A 20,620-nucleotide genomic window follows, 5' to 3' on the forward strand; every position below is an offset into this window, starting at 1 on the left:
ACCCAGAGAAACTCCACTGCCAGGCACTCTAACATGTCCAGGATCAGAGGATCAGAGGTGAGGAGGACACAACATCTATCCCAACACAGAGCATTACTGGAACCAGCGAGACCCAGGCAAGCAGGAACTCTGCCCAGCCAGTGGCATGGGTTCCTTCTGGTCTGGGTCAGTGCCCTGAGCAGATCTTGGGTGCAAACTCCACAGCCAATCCCAAAACATTCAGAGAAAGTTCCACTTAGGTGCTTTTACACTCCCAGGATCCCAGGATCCCAGGATCCCAGGAACTTGGTCACACCAGGATCTCAGGATCACAGGATCCCAGAATCACAGGATCACAGAGACAGTTTGACTTTGAACAGTTCTGACACAACCAGGATCACAGGAAGGACAGGCTCCACTCAGATAGAGTGAGGGCAGGTAGCACTACAGATAACAAGATGGCGGGGGGCAAGCATAAGAACATAAGCAACAGAAACTAAGGTTACTTGGCATCATCAGAACCCAATTCTCCCACCATAGTAAGTCCTGGATACACCATCACACCAGAAAAGCAAGATCTGGATCTAAAATCACTTCTCATGATGATGATAGAGGACTTTAAGAAGTACATAAATAACTCCCTTAAAGAAATACAGGATTACACTGATAAACAGCTAGAAGTCCTTAAAGAGGAAACACAAAAATCCCTTAAAGAATTACAGGAAAACACAATCAAACAGGCCAAGGAAATGAACAAAACCATCCAGGCTCTATAAATGGAACTAGAAAAAATAAAGAAGTCACAAAGGAAGATAACCCTGGAGACAGAAAACCTAGGAAAGAGATCAGGAGTCATAGATGCAAGCATCATCAACAGAATACAAGAGATAGAAGAGAGAATCTCAGGTGCAGAAGATACCATAGAAAACATTGACACAACAATCAAAGAAAATGTAAAATGCAAAAAGCTCCTATCCTAAAACATCCAGGAAATCCAGGACACAATGAGAAGACCAAACCTAAGGATAATAGGTATAGAAGAGAGTGAAAATTCCCAATTTAAAGGGTCAGTAAATATCTTCAACAAAATTATAGGAGAAAACTTTCCTAACCTAAAGAAAGAGGCCCATGAACATACAAGAAGTCTACAGAATTCCAAACAGACTGGATCAGAAAAGAAAATCCTCCTGTCACATAATAATCAAAACACCAAATGCACTAAACAAAGGAAGAATATTAAAAGCAGTAAGGGAAAAAGGTCAAGTAACATATAATGGCAGGCCTATCAGAATTACATCAGACTTCTCACCAGAGACTATGAAAGCTAGAAGATCCTGGGCAGATGTCATACAGACCCTAAGAGAACACAAATGCCAACCCAGGCTACTATACCCAGCAAATTACTCTCAATTACCATAGACAGAGAAAACAAAATATTCCACGATAAAACCAAATTTACACATTATCTTTCCACAGATCCAGCCCTACAAAGGATAAGAGATGGAAAACACCAACACAAGGAGGAAACTACACCCTAGAAAAAGCAAGAATGTAATCTTTCAACAAACCCACACAAACATGATTCCACCTCTAACAACAAAAATAACAGGAAGTAACACTTTTCCTTAGTATCTCTTAATATAAAAATTAATATTACCAACATATCCTAATTGATTTAAATTCAAAAATATGAAGAATCTGAAATTTGTTGGCTGTCAGACAGTTGTCTAATTTGGTAATTGGAGAAATATGTTTAATATTGTACAATCCATATACACTTTCTGCTTATTTGTACGTGACAGTGTCTTGCTGTGTACCACATAATGGTCTTGAAATCATGCTTCTCCTATCTCAGCCTATTAGTAGGATTGTTTATTTGATGTTTTTACACTATACTATGGTTTTCAGAACATCTTACATATTTCAAAATTATTTATACAGCCAAAAAACCCGTAGACAATTAATTTGGGAGGTGGCTTGTAAGAGAAAAACAAAGAGTGAGACTGAATGTTTTGCTTGATATTTAAAATTATCATATCAATTTTGAAGATGACCTTATAAGTTACTCTTCTTCTGAGATGAATGCTTTTTAAAATCATCACAGCCAATGAACCAGAATCTTACCCTCACCTAATGTCTGTGCCACCCTCCAAGTAGAAACATTGTTCATTGAAACAGTTGATGAATGACTTCATGGATACACCATGTTGATACACACACCATTTCTTAAATGAATGTAACCTGTTCCCTCTGTTCATCTCAGAAGAATGATGACAATCACTCAAGTCAAATAGCTTTGACCATAGCAGGAAATCTGTATCCAAATAATTGTGCCTACAATTCATTCCTTGGCGCAGCAGAACTGTCAACTCTTAGCTTAGCTACTATGGAGGTAAAATCCTTTGGTGATGTGAGGGACATTAACGTACAGCCTTATTACAGTGAACGCCAATGTCTAAAAATTGTTCTTATTTTGGGTTTGTAACACAGTAAGAGCCAAGATTTTAAGCCCTACTAAAAACAAAACAAACAAACAAACCAACAAAAAAGACTTTATCTTCGTATGTTCACTTAATAACATGTCCATCATTTTTATCATTGGTATAAGAATATATATTGTGTTGACTATAATAAATAATAAAAATTAAAATACAAAAGATATTGAATAAGAAAAAATGTACTTTCTAAGAGGTCTGGAGTATCACCTTGGGGCAGATACTGAAGTACATCTCTGGAGCCTCAACTTCTTCTATTTTTTTAATAAGATTTGTTTATTTATTTATTATATGTAAATACAGTGTAGCTGTCTTCAGACACTCCAGAAGAGGGCATCAGATCTTGTTACAGATGGTTGTGAGCCACCATGTGGTTGCTGGGATTTGAACTCAGGACCTTTGGAAGAGCAGTCGGTATTCTTAACCACTGAGTCGTCTCTCCAGCCCTTCAACTTCTTCTATTGACCTTTCCTTCTTCCCAACACTTCCATACGCATCAGCACTTGTTCCTAGCTCTCACCATCTCTGTACGCCCATGTGAGCAGGTATCTCTTAGCTTTTCTACCTGGACACACAGGACTGGCTGGGTCTTTGGAGACACTCACAGCAGGAGATACTGTCCCACCCCAGACATGGGCTGTGTAACTTCACATAGTCACTCATGCCCCTTCAGGGTCCCTTCTACTTTGTTTTTCACCCCAGCATGGCAGAGGAGTGTAGAGGTTGGAAGGAAATCATGCTGGGCAAGGCAGAGGGGATATGGAGCCTTTGAGGACTGGGACCAGAATCAGGCTAAGGGTAAAACCTCAACTTTCAGTTTCATGTTTTCATATCCACTAAAATCTCCTCTCCTAGCTGCACACGGTAGCCCACAGCTTTAACCCCAACACTTGGGAAGTAGACACAGGAAGATCAGGAGTTCAAGGCCAACCCCAGTTACATAGTGAATTTGAGGCCAGCCTGAGCTACGTGAAACCCTGTCTCAAAAGCCTAAACAACATCTCCTCTCTTCTTAATCTTCTATAGTTGAGGTCACCTACCGTGAGCGAGTCACCCATTGCTCCAATGACCTTGATATCAGCTGGCCTCAGCCTGTGAACTAGAAAGCAAATCTGCATGAATGGAAAATGAGGGTTTCAGGAAGCCCTGACCTAGTCCCCTGAGCCTCCGAGAAACCTAGCTTTCCTGGTGGTCTGCCTTGCTCCACCACAGCTAACTCAGGCATTTCTACCACTTTCATACTGCTTGCAGAATGGCAGCTGCCACGCCCACTGAGGACCTGTACTGGGAAAGAAAAGTCCCTGATGTGTCCTAGAATAGGATGCAGACTGGCACATGCATGGCTCATGAATGTATACCTGAGAGAAAATGCAGATTACTGATCCTCAAACCGGGCCAGGCAACAGAATCACCTGTGACCCCTAAACTACCGAGGGCTTCAGACTCTGCAGTTCTGTGGTGGATCTAAGATTTTTGAATGTCTGATACTCAGGGACTGTGCCTGCCCCAAGTCCTGTCTGGATACCACATTTTGAGACCTACTGAGAAGTATGTTTTCATTAGGAAGCCATGGACATCAGTTTATTTCTGCATTTGTAGAAGAGACTGTAACTGTTTCTTTCCAGGTCTAGGTACAAATTGGCTCATGCAACTTTGACTGCCGTTGCAAATCCTGATGGCAGCTCCACAGTCTTGTTTCTTAGATTCTAGAGCCAACAAGTATGTTTATTCTTCCTTCCCCCATCATGAAGTCTGGAATTCATCACACACACACACACACACACACACACACACACACACACACACACACACACACACACACACATACACACACACGGTCCCTTTTACATGATTATAGCCTACGTGGCCTTTCCCAGCCTTCCCCAGCTACTCTATGTGGTTAGAAGAACAATATCAAATCACAAACCCAGCTGCACACATTAACACACGCCTACAGGGCTAAGCACGGAAACTTTAAAATGACCTCTTCCCAGAGAAATCAGGCTATGGGGGTAGGGAGTAAAAAAAAAAATCCCTTCCCTCAACTCCAAAGTGGTTTATTTTAGCTTGTGGTGGCAGTCAATCACTATATTCTTAGGGCCATAATGGTGGAGTCTCTGAATGACGACTGTTATGTGCAGGCTGGGGAAGGTCTTTGGAGTTGGTTAAATGTAAAGGAGACAGATTTGCCTCCAAAGCTTAAAAAGCAGTCCAGGGTCCTCAAGATGGCTCAGCAGGTAAAGCTCTTGCCACTGTGTCTAAAGACACAAGTTTTCTCCCCAGGATCCACAGGGTAGACATAGAGAACCCCTGTAAGCTGGCCTCTAGCCTCTACATGTGCACCACAGCACAAGCAAGCCCACACAATATGTACATGTGTACACAGAATAAAAATTTAAAAATATATAAAAAGCACCTCAAACAGTCCATAGTTACCTCTTAAATTTGGGTAAAAAGGAAACAAAAAAATGCGTACACATATACAGATCTCCCCTGCTCCCTCTCTCTCTCTCTCTCTCTCTCTCTCTCTCTCTCTCTCTCTCTCCCTCCCTCTCTGTCTCTCTGTTTGTCTCTGTCTGTCTCTCTCTGTCTGTCTCTGTCTGTCTCTCTGTCTCTCTGTGTATACACATGATTGTATATAGTTTGTTTCTACAGTGAGGATCTCTATCTAGTTGGCCACTCTGTAGGATTCTCAGTGGAGAGATTAGCCCACATGTAGCAAGGCTTGGTGGGAGGAGTTGACTTATCTAATATTCTACTGCTAAGATTGAGCCCATGCATTTCTTAGGTTTAATATTCTGTAGACCTTGGGTTGAGGTTTATCAATGCCATCGCATTTCCAGATGAAGCCTGGAAATACAGAAAAAAAATGCTTTAGCAATTTCTCTCTCTGGAAAGACAACTATTTCCAGATAAGATTAAATTTATGTGGGCTGATTAGATAAATGTTATCTGGAACAAGCAGTTCTCTGCCTTGAAGGAAGTTCTATACTCATCATTGACTCATGGACATTTCTACAGAGCCCTCATCACGGGGCCACGCAGGTTCTGGTGCTGTCTTAGGAAGAGTGGGCAGCCTGCACAGCGTGAAGGCGGAGACCGTGGCCTCAGCCCATGAAGAAACATACTCATGAGGAGCAGGCAGCAGGCTGGTGTTTTATTCTTGTGTAGCCCAACAACTTGAACCATCTAGTGCTGTAATCTAAAAAACCAGTTTGCTAGGTAAATTGTTAGCTAGGGCTTTCTAACCCATTTGCCCTCCAGTTTTAAGAATTTGATGAAAGGATTTCCATAATGATGGTAATTTACTGACATTAGACTGGGACCCCAGTTCTGCCTTTGGAGATTTTAATCTAAGTATATATGGATAAATGATATCTTACACATATGAGGAGTATGAGAAATGCATTCATTCACTAAGAAATGATACAGGTCTGAGTGCCAGATTCCTGGATTTGGCTGTCCTACTTGTATTGATGTATTGAAAGCCCCACCTTACCCCTGAGAAGTACTGATCATTCTATGCATTAGTTATAAATATACTAATAAAACATATTAGCTTGAATTAAAGTTTATGTGGTCTGTGATGGTAATTTTACAGATTTCAAAGGTTTAAATAAGAAACTTGGGGAGACAGGAAGGGGGTATACAGGAGGGTTTGAAGGGAGAAGAAAAAGGAGAAATGATTTAAGGTTATTATCTCAAAATAGCAAAAAAAAATTATAATGGATTATTTAGGGGATATCAAAGGAAGCAAAGCCTGGAAGCTTACTGTAGATGGAACTTCTTTTTTGCCTAAACATTTTTGAGCCATTCTTGTTTGAATCTGCATCTAAATAATGTCCTCTCATCTACCCTCCAGTTCACTAATTTCACTTTCTACTCCTCTATGATGTCTAACCTATCAGCAGGGGTCCCAGTTCCAATTCCCACAATCTTATTCTTATATTTAGACATTCTACTCCATCCTTTAGCATTTCAATGGTTCCTTCACTAAATCCTCAATTCATTTTTATTTGTTTAAACATGTTTCTTTTTAAATAACATTTTAAGAAATAACATTGAGGGAGGAAAACACCCGATAAACAAGCTTCTTGAGGAAGAATTTGAGTTTGCTAAGTAGGCTGGATGTACTAAGGGGCTGGCAGGCTCTTAGTCCCCACACAGCAACACCTTTTGCTGATGGCAGGCTGTACCAAGGCACAATTTCTATGAACAGATGGCTGGACCTCCACTCAACACAGGCAGTTGGGTCACAATGAGGTGAGAGGCCTGTGAACGCCTGTCTACTTCTGGAACATGGCCACTTTCTTAACTTAGCTTTGGGAGAGCTCAGTTTACCTAACTAGGGTAAAATAATAGTACTGGGAGTCTAGCAAGACTCAGGGTCTGAAATAAATACACTTTTCCTGTTGCATACTGCTGCTGAGAGCCACATACAGGCGCATGGTGATGCCTTCCAATTTTTTAGAGCTATGGGTAGTTTCCTCCGCCAAGGAATTAGAATAAGCACCTTGAATACAACAGATAACCAATGAGCCACATCCCCTTGTGGTCACTCATTTTTAGGGAAAAAACCCTTTAAGTCAGCAGCAGACACGCCCCCCACCAAGTAGATAGTTAAGTCATCTCAGCTATATGATAGCAAGAATCAAAATATAGTCAGTGTTTACACAGCCACAAAGCGCTTTGTAAATCCTACATGTATATGGAGCAGGGGGAGACCTTGCAAGACTTCATCCTTTATTGAATTCCAAATGCTGATTAGTTATTAAAAAGAAATTCCTTGCACCAGCTTTCTAGACCTTATCCTGCACAGTCCCACGGGTGAGCAGAGGAGGATTCATCACCCACGAGTTCTGGTACGTGATAAGAAGGGACACCTAGACCACGAGGGACCATGACCAGTGATGAAAGGCAGTATCCTATTCTGTGATATAGTTTTTGATCTGTGCATCTGTGGGTTGAGGGACACACTAGGAAAGGTGACTACCAAAAGGGTTTTGAAAAATAATTGGGAGGGCAAAATAGCTGTTTTACACCGTAGTCAAATATTGGGGTTGGTGGCACTGCGACCTAGTTTATATATCAACTCTGAGAATCATTGGATGAGTTAAAGATTCTCAGTTATTCAGAGTTATTCCATAAGTATTTAGTGGTTCCTCTCATTTGCTAAGCCAGTGGGGATGTAAGAAAATGGCCAGCTCTAACAGGATGTGAACCAGATGTTCTCATTTCAATTAGACATCATTAACAGGGTCTCCAGAGAGGGAAGAATTTATCAGAAACACGGTAACGATCAAAGGAAAACAGTAATGTGCTCCTTTGCTGAGGTTATTCTGTTTTTTTTCCTTTTCCTCTTCTATTTTTTTCAAACACATAACTACTTCAGTGCAAATATGGTTAACACACTCAGTCATAAATCAGTGACATAAAAATGAAAAAAAAATGTCCTTATTGTTTATGTCTCTGTGATCTTTTTCCTGAGTGATATTTCCCAAGAGACTCGGAGGTGCACCCCAACACTCTCAAATGAGTGTGAATTTCACTGGACCAGACGTGTGATTTAGTCATAGGCCATCTGGTTAGCTCAGCAAGGCTTGAATCAACCTATCTATTTGTTTACTTAAACAGTGCTTATCAAGGAGGTATCTCAGATCTTAAGGCCTTGAGATCTGGTCTTGAATTCTTCAAGCTCTAATAAACACAATAGTCACCAGGTCAGGGAGTAAGGAAGAAATTGTACTTTATCTGGTTTTTAGATGTGGAGATATGTTCTATTGGATGGTTACCAGGACACAAACACAATTTAGGGAGATTGCAAAATACTTTACAGATAATCCTCTCTCAGAGTGATAAGATTAAGATTATGGTTATTAAAGCCTTCAAAGTGATACTCTATTTATCTAGATATATACAATATCTCTATACAAAGGCCTAAGGTTTAAGAATAAGGGTTTTTAACTGCCGGAGGGCATACAAATAAGGATGATCATCTGTTTCTGCTGTTAAAGTCCACCTTGTAAATAGATCTCAATAGAAATTCATTGTCATCAAACACAGGAGCAAGAAGTATAAAGTCTAAACTCATCTTCATGTATCATCATCTGTATCACTTCTGTGGGGTTTGTGGATGTGGTTTGGTGCCCCAAAGACTCAAGTACCAGAGACTTGGTACTCAATATGGTGGTGTGAAGGAGGTAGAAACTTAAGAGATGGGCCTAATGCAAGAGAAATAGGTCAGTGGAGCCTATGGGCAGAGTTGATGCTGGTTTTGCAAGGTGAGTTAGTCCTCATTAGAATGTGGTTCAAGCCGGGTGGTGGTGGCGCACGCCTGTAATCCCAGCACTCTGCAAGGCAGAGGCAGGCGGATTTCTGAGTTTGAGGCCAGCCTGGTCTACAAGAGTGAGCTCCAGGACAGCCAGGGCTACACAGAGAAACCCTGTCTCGGGGGGAAAAAAATCAAATCCTCCCCCCAAAAAGAATGTGGTTCAAAGAAAGGCTACCTCAACACATGGCCCCCTTTGTCAAGTCTCTTGCCATCTCTCTGTCATGTTTTAACTTTGCCACAGAGGCCATCACCAGTGGCCAAACAGTTAAGCAGTCTAATATTGCATACCTGGCACTAAAGAGAGCTTAAATGCTTTTAAGATTCCAGATTCTGGTTATTTTGTTACAATTAACAGGCAATGACAGGTAAAGGATTAAATACGATTGTCTATTTTGTAACACTATAGCTTTGAAGAATAAATTTTGTATCCAGGCTCTATTGAGATTTGTATTTGTTTCTGTGTAGCCCTGGTTGTCCTGGAATTTACTCTGTAAATAGGCTGGCCTCGAACTCAGTACTTAAGAGAGCTGCCGCCTCTGCCTCCTGAGTGCTAGGATCAAGGTTGTGCACCACCACCACCCAGCAATAGATTTTTTAACTCACTTGATAATTATATAACTTAATCTGCAAAGCCAAGATGCCTGTGAAGGCAAGTTAAACCATGGTACTGATTTGCTCTGCTCACAACTCAAGGAGACAGTATTACTCCAATGTGACAGTATTACTCCAAATGTAAGACTCCTTATAGGTACTATGACTTCTTCAAGCCTAATTTTTTACTCTTTCCAGTAATCCAGGTCAGAGGTTAAAATAGATCAGTTAGGACAGAGACTCCTAGATGGCTTTTAGGAGAGATTTAACAATTTGCCAACAAGAGAACTGAGACATGAGCACAACTAATTATCCTCTGATGCCACACATGAGGGCCTACAGCACGAACATCACAGACAGCTAAGGTCTGGAGTCACCTGGGTCCCTCTATGACCTTCACATGACATTCCATATCTACAGACAAGCTGCTTCACAGCAAAGAAAGCTGCAGTGCTCACGCAGTTTCCTCTTTAGGAAGACTAATGGCTTCCTTTTAGGAAGACTTTAGGAAGTTAACGACTGACTGTCTTGAACATTCCTTGAGTCTCATATTCAGAGCCCAGCAACATTTTAGAAAATAGTGAAGCCAATGGTGGTGCATACCTTTGATCCTAGCACAGGGGCAGGTGGATCTCTGTGAGTTCAAGGCCAGCCCGGTTACAGAGTGAGCTCCAAGGTAACCAGAGCTACATTAGGAAACCATGTCTTGAGAGGAAGAAAGGAGAGAGGGAAGGAGGGGGGGGGAAAGGAAAGGAACAAACACAGTTGAGACAATGGAAATAGTACATTTATAATGTTCTGTGCAGCTCTTGAACACAGTCTGCATATTCATTGGGTAAGAGGTATGGACTGGTTAATTTTGCTTCCTGTTTAAAAGTTTTTTTTTTTTTTTTAAAGAACAAATTCACCTGTGAAGGTTTTAAGACAGAAGCACTGTACTCAACAACCCTTAATCTTTTGTACCACATGGTCTAAATGAGGGGTCAACGCTCAGTAAAGCTTTCTGATAATGATGCTATTATTTTAGTTAAAGAGTAATCAAGCATAAACGTGACCTTGTGGCTCCGTGCAGAGCCATAAATACTGTCCTAGGCCACCTTGCCCATCTTGAACTCACATCTTGGGAATCCTTGGCATTTTAAAGTTGCCGTGACTTGAAGTTCAGACCTCAAGTGGAGTTGAAGCTCACATTGAGCACGACAGCTATGTATGTACCTGTTGTGGGGACCGAGTCTGAGGGGCTCTTGTCAGGACAGCTGAATTCTGATCCTTCTTTTAACTGAAATGAAGCACAAGGGGAAATTAGAAGTAAATGCATGTAACGGCATAGAGGCCGGGTGAGAGGCAAGCTGTTAGATTGGAGAAGACCGCACACCATTAAAACTGAATAGAATTTCAGTGTTTGTTAAAATCTTGCTTCAATCTGTCTCCTTCACCCCAGGACTGCCACCTCCTCCACATGAGCTCAAGCCTTCAATACTCTTGCTTGGAATGTTGCAACCCTCAGCCGTATCACCACACCCAGGTTGGATGGCCATCTCTTCTCCATTTGCAGTGGTCTCTCTCAGGACCCTGTGACCCTCCCCTGCCGAAGCCAAGCTGGCCCATCCCTGTTGTTTCTCATTGTGATCCCAAAGACCAGAATGGTGCCAAGCAGCACAGAAGATTAATACTATTTGTTGATTGAACAATGGCTACCGTATACCAACCTCAGCATAAAACCATGGATCCCAACAAGTCCCTACTCTAGTCTGTCCTTGAGCAAGGTCTCCGTCCTCCCCCACACCTCCGAGCCCCTGTGTAAACAGTTCCCCCTGCTTTTTTCTTCTCTCTACTTTGCCATCTACCCACCAGACTCATTCCTAGTCACTCTTCAAAACTGAGACCATGGGCCCCGTTAGGAAAGTTGTCTTTAACCATCTGAGTTGGCTTTTCTTCCTCACTTGGCCCTCAGAAAACCCACCACGAAATTTAATTCCAGCTGCTATTACAGTGCATGCAATTGCTGGCTGGTGGGTCCATTCCTCTACCAAACTGTACTCTTTTGGATCAGCAGTGTCTTTTATTTGTGTTTTAACGTCTCATGTCTGTAACCCATCTATCCATCTCCTTAGCTGCCCAACAAATCAGACCTGGGCACTGACCTGAGTCCTTGTCTCTCTGAGCTTGCATTTTAGAGATGTAGAAGAAACTTAATAATGTCTCCTGAGGGAGAACAGCAATGCAGACAAGACAATACCAACACTTCCCTAGGATTCACTGCGTGCCAGACACTGGAATACTTGCTTTCTGTTTATTCACATACTTTATAGCTCTCTGTGGCAAGACCATTACAGTCACAGCCATTACTTCCCAGATGAAAACCCAAAGTACAGGAAGGTTAAGGCCTTGCTTATTGACCCAGAGTCAGGCTATGGAAGAATCTGGATTTGCATCCCGAGCCAATGGCTTCATTTCCCTGTGTCTGCTTCCTTCTAAGTGTATCTACCCTGGATTTCTTAGGGAAGTTCAGGCTACGGCTTGGGATGAAAACTTCCCTTTTTCATAAGATGGGAAGAGAAGGACAAAATTCACCTTAATCTACCTTTGTCCTGGACTGAAGGTACCAAGCTTTATGTGTCCCTAGAGGAATGCAAAGTGCCCTATCTAATCTCAGCAGAAAGAATCTGAAAGTAACTGAGATAAGCCGTAATCAAGTTGCAAATGAGAAGAAAACAGTGTAGGTGTGTATCAACTCTACAGCTATCTCGTCTCCAGACTCTCTGGGCTCCAGACCTCAAGTCTCTTTTCCTACTTAGACAAGTTTTGTTTTGTTTTGTTTTTCTTCCTCCTTAGATTAAAGGCTCAAGGACTAACCAGAGGTTCGTGATGGGTCTGAGGTATCTTTTCAGGGTGCCATGGAACCCCAACACCTCGTGACCCTTCGAGAACTACATTGAGACACGTCTAATCCAGGGCACTGAGGAACACTCCATGAACACTTCCCCAGTCAGCCCTGACTGAATATCAGGAACTTGTTACAGTTTCCACAACACTACAGCTTTCAGTGTGCCCAGAGACAACACAGAGAGCAGAAGGTTGCAAAGTAGAAGGTTACAAAGATTCAAGGCTGTCCTTTAAGTAGAAGGTTACAAAGATTCAAGGCTGTTCTTTCCTTACCTGAGCCCTTGTTATGGGTTTCAGCTTCAGATGACTGGCCTGGTAGTTGCTATTTTTGTAGGTGAACAGATAGGGGCTCTCCTGCAGAAAAATGATAACACATAACTGTGACTCTTCATCCATAAAGATCAAACTTGTCATCATAGTGACAAGCTTGATATCATTGATGTGGTTAACTGGAACCTTCCTGTTGAAAGGTTTCAGATGGTGGGGTGGGGTTCTCAAGAGAACTAAGGAGGATTATTGGAGAGAAGGGAGTTTATTTTAAAAGTTATGAGTGTCATAGACAAGCAGACAGAAACATAATGTCAGAGCATGAGGATAGTCCAGGCCCCAGCACCAGAGAGAGACAGCATGGTGGGGTCACTGAAGAGAGGTACAGAGACCACGTGACAGAATAAGAATGGGGAGGTTTCACAGTATAAGTCTGTAAGCCAGACAGGAGCCAGGAATAGAGCTAGGGAACAGGATGTGTGTGACTGTAAATTCACTTCCCATGAAATAGACCCTGGCCCAAGAGGTTGGTCTATAACTAGGGACCCAGGAGGTGCCTGTCAATTTCTGTGACTGGGAAAAGGCTGCTGTGGATGTGATGGGCCTGAGCAGTGTCTGGATCCTAACACTGCATTCTTATGCACACCCCAACAAAGCCAATCCTTTCCCTGGCTCTGTCCTTCTAGTTGCCTCTTGGCTCTCTGAAGAAGTTCCTGAGGCTTTGAAAGGGCTCACTTGCAGACCAGCACTAAGGTCTGTGTCGCTGAGCTAAGCAATGTATCTCAGCCAAAAGAAAACCCCTTTTAGGCTTTTTGGAAGCCATAATGAAGAGGGGAAAAGGTAAATTATTGCTTCTTATTGTATAGCACAACCAACTTACTAATTCATCAAGAAGAATCAACCTACATCCCACGAGAGAAGGATTCCCCATCACTATGTTTGTTTTTTCTTCATCCATGTCTTTGGAAAGATTGCTTATATATCTATTACATGTTGGGGACATAGTTAGGATACAGCCTTCAATACCCCTTAGGATCAACTCACCAACTCTGCCTCCCGAGGGAGAGGAAGGGCTTCAAGTGGCACCTGGGACACGAGACCAGGGCCCTGAGAAGGTGAATGGAACCGAACCATAGCTGGAGACCAAAAGAGCTGTGGTTTGTTCCTGTGGCTTCCCTGGGTATGGAGGGCCTTCCCTCAGCTAGCCTGCTCTCATGGGCCAAAGGAATATGTTTTAGGACAGCGACACATACAGCCTATGCTCAGGCCCAGGACAACAGGCCCAAGACTGTCAGGGGGCTAACTTCTCAGTAAGACCCCACTTTTCAGCAAATTCCATATGTCTGCCCACATCCCAGCCCACCCAATCCATTATCTCCTACCTGAGAGGGACATTTCATTGTCTTTCTCTCTGCGGAACTGAGTGACTCATCCTTTCGACCCACTGGTTCCATCTAGAAAAGAAAGTGGAATCTAAAACAAAGGCACAGGAAGTACAAGAGGCCAGCGGTACACCGGAGGCCGGCTGGGAGTAAGCAGCATGCTGTGGTGAGTCCGGACCTACAGAGCAGGGGACCCAGCCCTGAGGCCTCTAGTGGGAGTCTTCAGACCGCAGCTTTGGGCTCAGGAACAGCCTGGGCTACTGCACCCAGTCTCCAGGCAGTGCAGGAGGTCAGCTGTGCACCAGGAGACCAGCTGCGAAGAAAAAGCTTGCACTGATGAGTCCAGCTTTGACAAGACCAACTAACACCAGTGAGAACTAGATGGCAAAAGGCAAATGTAGGAACGTTACTAACAGAAATCAAGGCAATATGGCAGCATCTGAACCCAATTCTCCATTAGCAGCATGTCCTAGATACCCAACACTCCAGAAAAACAGGATTTGGATTTAAAATTACTGGTCATGATGCTGTTACAGGATCATATGAAGGACATAAATAAATCTCTTAAAGAAACCCAGGAGAAAATGGATCAAAAGTTAGAAGCCCTTACAAGGGAAACACAAAAATCATTGAAAGAAATTCGGGAGAATTCAGAAGCCAATAAGGAGGAAATGCAAAAATCACTTAAAGAAATAAAGGAGAACTTTGGTCAACAGGCTGAGGTCATGAAAGAGGAAACACAAAAATCTCTTAAACAAGCAAGTGAAGGAGCTAAGCAAAACCATCCAGGATCTAAAAATCAGAAGTAGAAACAACTAAGAAATCTCAAAGGGAGACAACTTTGGAGATAGAAAATCTTGGGAAGAAATCAGGGGCCATAGATGCAAATATCAAAAACAGAATACAAGAGATAGAAGAAAGAATCTCAGATGCTGAAGATACCATAGAAACCATGGACTCAACAGTTAAAGAAAATGAAAAATCCAAAAATCTTGTAACCCAAAACATCCAGGAAATCCAGGACACAATGAGAAGACCAAACCTAAGAATTACAGGCATAGATGAGAGTGAAGATTTACAACTTAAAGGGCCAGCAAATATATTCAATAAAATTATGGAAGAAAACTTCCATTAATTAAAGAGAGAGATGCCCATGAATATACAAGAAGCCTACAGAACTCCAAACAGACTGGACCAGAAGAGAAATACCTCCCGTCACATCATAATCAAAACCCCAAATATACTAAACAAAGGAAGAATATTAAAGGCAGTAAGAGAAAAAGGCCAAGTAACATATAAAGGAAGACCTATCAGAATCACACCAGATTTCTTACCAGAGACTATGAAAGCTAGAAGATCCTGGGCAGATCTCATGCAGATTCTAAGAGAACACAAATGCCAGCCAAAACTACTATACCCAGCAAAACTATCAATCACTATAGATGGAGAAACTAAGATATTCCATGACAAAACCAAGTTTACCCAATATCTTTCCACAAACCCAGCTCTACAAAGGATAATAGGAGGAAAACACCAATACAAGGAGGGAAACTTCACCCTGGAAAAAGCAAGATAGTAACCTTCTTTCAGCAAACCGGAAAGAAGATAACCAATCAAATTTAAAAAATAACATCAAAAATGACAGGAAGTAATAATCACTATTCTTTAATATCTCTTAACATCAATGGGCTCAATGCCCCAATAAAAAGACATAGACTAACAGACTGGATATGTAAACAGGACCCTACATTCTACTGCATACAGGAAACACACCTCAGTGTCAAAGACAAACATTACCTTAGAGTAAAAGGCTGGAAGACAATTTTACAAGCAAATAGTCTCAGGAAACAAGCTGGAGTAGCCATTCTAATATCAGATAAAATTGACTTTCAGCCTAAAGTCATCAAAAGAGACTCTGAGGGACACTTCTTGCAGGTCAAAGGAAAAATACACTAAGAAGAACTCTCAATCCTGAACATTTATGCTCCTAATGCAAGGGCACCCTCATTCATAAAAGAAACTTTACTAGAGCTCAAAGCACACATTGCACCTAACACAATAATTGTGGGTGACTTCAACACTGCACTTTCCTCAATGGACAGATCAAGAAAACAGAAACTGAACAGGGACACAGTGAAACTAATTGAAGCTTTACACCAATTAGATTTAACAGATATATATATAGAACATTTTATCCTAAAGCAAAAGAATATACCTTTTTCTCAGCACCTCATGGTACCTTCTCCAAAATCGATCATATAATTGGTCACAAGACAGACCTCAACAAATATAAGAAGATTGAAATAATCCCATGCCTCCTATCAGATCATTATGGAGTAAAAGTGGCCTTCAATAGCAACAAAAAAACCAGAAAGCCCACATACATGTGGAAACTGAAAAATATTCTACTCAATGATACCTTGGTCAAGGAAGAAATAAAGAAAGAAATCAAAGACTTTTTGAATTTAATGAAAATGAAGACACAACATACCCAAATCTATGGGACACAATGAAATGAGTGCTAAGACGAAAACTCATAGCCCTGAGTGCCTCCAAAAAGAAAATGGAGAGAGCATACACTAGCAACTTAATGACACACTTGAAAGCCCTGGAACAAAAAGAAGCTAATTTACCCAGGAGTAGTAGAAGGCAGGAAATCATCAAACTCAGGGCTGAAATCAATCAAGTAGAAACAAAGAGAACCATACAAAGAATCAACAAAACCAGGAGCTGGTTCTTTGAGAAAATCAACAAGATAGATAAACCCTTAGCCAGACTAACCAAAGGGCACATAGACTGTATCCAGATTAACAAAATTAGAAATGAAAAGTGAGATATAACAACAGAAACTCGGGAAATTAAAAAAATCATTAGATCCTACTACAAAAGCCTGTACTCAACACAACTGGAGAATCTGGAGGAAATGGACAGTTTCCTAGACAGATACCAGACACCAAAATTAAATCAGGATCAAATAGATCATCTAAACAGTCCCATAACCCCTAAAGAAATAAAAGGGGTCATAGAAAGTCTCCCAACCAAAAAAAAGCACGGGACCAGATGGCTTCAGTGCAGAATTCTATCAGACCTTCATAGAAGACCTAACATCAATACTCTTCAGACTATTCCACAAAATAGAAACAGAAGGAACACTACCCAACTTGTTCTATGAAGCCACAATTACGCTGATACCAAAACCACACAAAGATCCAACAAAGAAAGAGAACTTCAGACCAATTTCCCTTATGAATATCGATGCAAAAATACTTAATAAAATTCTTGCCAACCAAATCCAAGAACACATCAAAACGATCATCCACCATGATCAAGTAGGCTTCATTCATCCCAGGGATGCAGGTATGGTTCAATATAAGGAAATCCATCAATGCAATCCACTACATAAACAAACTCAAAGGAAAAAAAAACATATGATCATTTCATTAGATGCTGAAAAAGCATTTGACAAAATTCAGCATCCTTTCATGCTAAAAGTCTTGGAAAAAACAGGAATTCAAGGCCCATACCTAAACATCGTTAAAGCAATATACAGCAAACCGGTAGCCAACATCAAACTAAACGGAGAGAAACTTGAAGCAATCCCACTGAAATCAGGGACTAGACAAGGCTGTCCTCTCTCTCCATATCTTTTCAATATAGTACTTGAAGTTCTAGCTAGAGCAATTAGACAACATAAGGAGGTCAAGGGGATACAAATTGGAAAGGAAGAAGTCAAATTATCACTATTTGCAGATGACATGATAGTCTACTTAAGTGACCCAAAAAACTCCACCAGAGAACTCCTACAGCTGATAAACAACTTCAGCAAAGTGGCTGGTTATAAAATCAACTCAAGCAAATCAGTTGCCTTCTTATACTCAAAGGATAAGCAAGCAGGCTGAGAAGGAAGTTAGGGAAATGACACCCCTCACAATAGCCACAAACAATATAAAGTATCTTGGTGTGACTCTAACCAAACAAGTGAAAGATCTATACGACAAGAACTTCAGGTCTCTGAAGAAGGAAATTGAAGAAGACCTAAGAAAATGGAAAAACCTTTCATGCTCGTGGATTGGCAGGATTAATATAGTTAAAATGGCCATCTTGCCAAAAGCAATCTACAGATTCAATGCAATCCCCATCAAAATCCCAACTCAGTTCTTCACAGAGTTAGAAAAAGCAATTCTCAAATTCATCTGGAATAACAAAAAACCCAGGATAGCTAAAACTATTCTCAACAGTAAAAGAACTTCTGGGGGAATCAGTATCCCAGACCTCAAGCAATACTACAGAGCAATAGTGTTAAAAACTGCATGGTATTGGCACAGTGACAGGCAAGTGGACCAATGGAATAGACTTGAAGACCCATAAATGGATCCACACACCTATGGTCACTTGATCTTCGACAAAGGAGCGGAAAACATCCAGTGGAAAAAAGATAGCCTTTTCAACAAATGGTGCTGGTTCAACTGGAGGTCAGCATGCAGAAGAATGAGAATTGATCCATTCTTATCTCTTTGTACTAAGCTCAACTTCAAATGGATCAAGGACCTCCACATAAAACCAGACACACTGAAACTAATAGAAAAGAAATTGGGGAAAACCCTTGAAGACATGGGCACAGGGGGAAAGTTCCTGAACAGAACACCAATAGCTTATGCTCTAAGACCAAGAATTAACAAATGGGACCTCATAAAATTACAAAGTTTCTGTAAGGCAAAGGACACTGTCAAAACGACAAATCAGCAACCAACAAATTAGGAAAAGATTTTCACCAACCCTACATCTGATAGAGGGCTAATATCCAATATATACAAAGAACTCAAGAAGTTAGACCCTGGGGAACCAAATAACCCTATTAAAAATGGGGTACAGAGCTGAACAAAGAATTTTCACCTGAAGAAATTTGGATGGCCGAGAGGTACCTTAAGAAATTTTCAACATCATTAGTCATTAGGGAAATGCAAATCAAAACAACCCTGAGATTTCACCTCACACCAGTCAGAATGGCTAAGGTTAAAAACTCAGGAGATAGCAGGTGTTGGCGAGGATGTGGAGAAAAAGAAACACTCCTCCACTGCTGGTGGAGAAAGAGAAACACTCCTCCACTGCTGGTGGAGTTGTAAGATGGTACAACCACTTTGGAAATCAGTCTGGCGGTTCCTAAGAAAACTGGACATGACACTTCCGGAGGACCCTGCTATACCTCTCCTGGGCATATACCCAGAGGATTCCCCGGCAAGCAATAAAGACACATGCTCCATTATGTTCATAGCAGCCTTATTTATAATGGCCAGAAGCTGGAAAGAATCCAGATGTCCCTCAATGGAGGAATGGATACAGAAAATGTGGTATATTTATCAAATGGAATACTACTCAGCAATTCTTTCTTTCTTTCTCTTTCTTTCTTTCTTTCTTTTTTTGTTTTTTTTTGTTTTTGTTTGTTTGTTTATTTTCCAAGACAGGGTTTCTCTGTATAGCCCTAGGTGTCCTGGAACTCACTCTGTAGACCAGGCTGGCCTCAAACTCAGAAATCTGCCTGCCTCTGCCTCCCAAGTGAGGGAGGCAGGTGGAGACTTGGAGAATTAGATGGAGTTTGTTTTATTCTATGCTGAGCTTTAGGAACCGAGCCTTCCACAAGCTAGGCACCTTTCCTATTACTAAGCCCAAAGGGGATGCTTTAAAAACTTTGTATGGACTGGAGAGGTATCTCGGTATAGTGCTTTGCCTGGTATGCTTAAAGCCCTGGGTTTGATCCGGAGCACTGAATTAAGACCTAGTGTGGTGGTATATGCCTATGATCAGAGGTAGGGGCATTTACAAATCCCAAGTTCAAGACCAGCATGGATAAGAGAGGGAGGGTAGTGAGGGGGGAGAGGAGAGAGGGGGGAGAAGATGGAAAGAGAAAGGGAGGGGGGAAGGAGGAAAGGAAAGAGGGAGGGGAGGGAAAGAGGGAGAAAGAGAGAGAGAACAGGAGTAGCTTAGAGGAATCAGAGGTGGTTGTTGTTGTTGTTTTGGTTGTTTTTTTGTTTTGTTTTGTTTGTCACATGCCCCTTTTCCTCCTGTTGGGGACCTTTATGCTTTGCTCTCAACCCTGCCACACCCAGAGTGCAAGGCTCAGGTAGCAACTTGGCCTCTCATCACAGTGATGTAGGTGGTCAGTGGCTTGGACACCCTGTCTGTCTGTCACACGTATAAACCATGCCGACTTCAGATTCCCTTCAAGATCTAACCCTGTGTTTGTTGTGCCCCAGATCCCAGGAGCCAAAGGAAAGTTCAGGGACTGCAGTTTTGTTCTGAGCCAATAGGAGGAGAGTCAAATTAGGGGGTATAATTACTGTCTCTTCTGAAGAAGGAGTGGCAGCCTGTGGCTCCAGACCCGTGGGGGGTGGGGGTGGGAGGTGGGAGGGGCAAGGAAGGGATTGGGCCCTTGAACCTCTCAAACTCCTTTTGGTTTTATTTTGTCAGTGGCCACTCCTAGAAAGGTGGAGAGAAGCAGGCTGCTCACAAAGGGAGTTCTCCAGAGGCCTGGCTGATTGCCAGCGTCAGGTGGTCAATTGCAAAACATCTTTCTCCTCCTCAATCTTTCAAAAAAAGTCAGATCCCATGAGAGAATCTGGATAGAAACCACATCGATTCTAAGGGAATGAATCCAGCAGAGCCTTGAAAGATATTTCAAGACCCTCAGAGAT

At 41.8% G+C, this 20,620-nt stretch overlaps 1 protein-coding gene across 1 annotated transcript in view; it reads right to left on the reverse strand.

The window, feature by feature from the left end:
* Positions 1-20,620, reverse strand: part of LOC127687568 (phospholipase B1, membrane-associated-like) — an 81,707-nt gene that overhangs the window by 31,962 nt on the left and 29,125 nt on the right. The window contains exons 12-15 of the mRNA XM_052186332.1: positions 13,932-14,003; positions 12,556-12,636; positions 10,612-10,675; positions 3,515-3,573 (exon numbers count right to left, since the gene is read on the reverse strand). Coding sequence (XP_052042292.1) covers positions 3,515-3,573; positions 10,612-10,675; positions 12,556-12,636; positions 13,932-14,003 — 276 coding nt within the window. The remainder of the gene's footprint in view (positions 1-3,514; positions 3,574-10,611; positions 10,676-12,555; positions 12,637-13,931; positions 14,004-20,620) is intronic.

The sequence above is a fragment of the Apodemus sylvaticus genome, chromosome 6 (assembly GCF_947179515.1).
Source record: "Apodemus sylvaticus chromosome 6, mApoSyl1.1, whole genome shotgun sequence".
Classification (NCBI taxonomy): Eukaryota; Metazoa; Chordata; class Mammalia; order Rodentia; family Muridae; genus Apodemus; species Apodemus sylvaticus.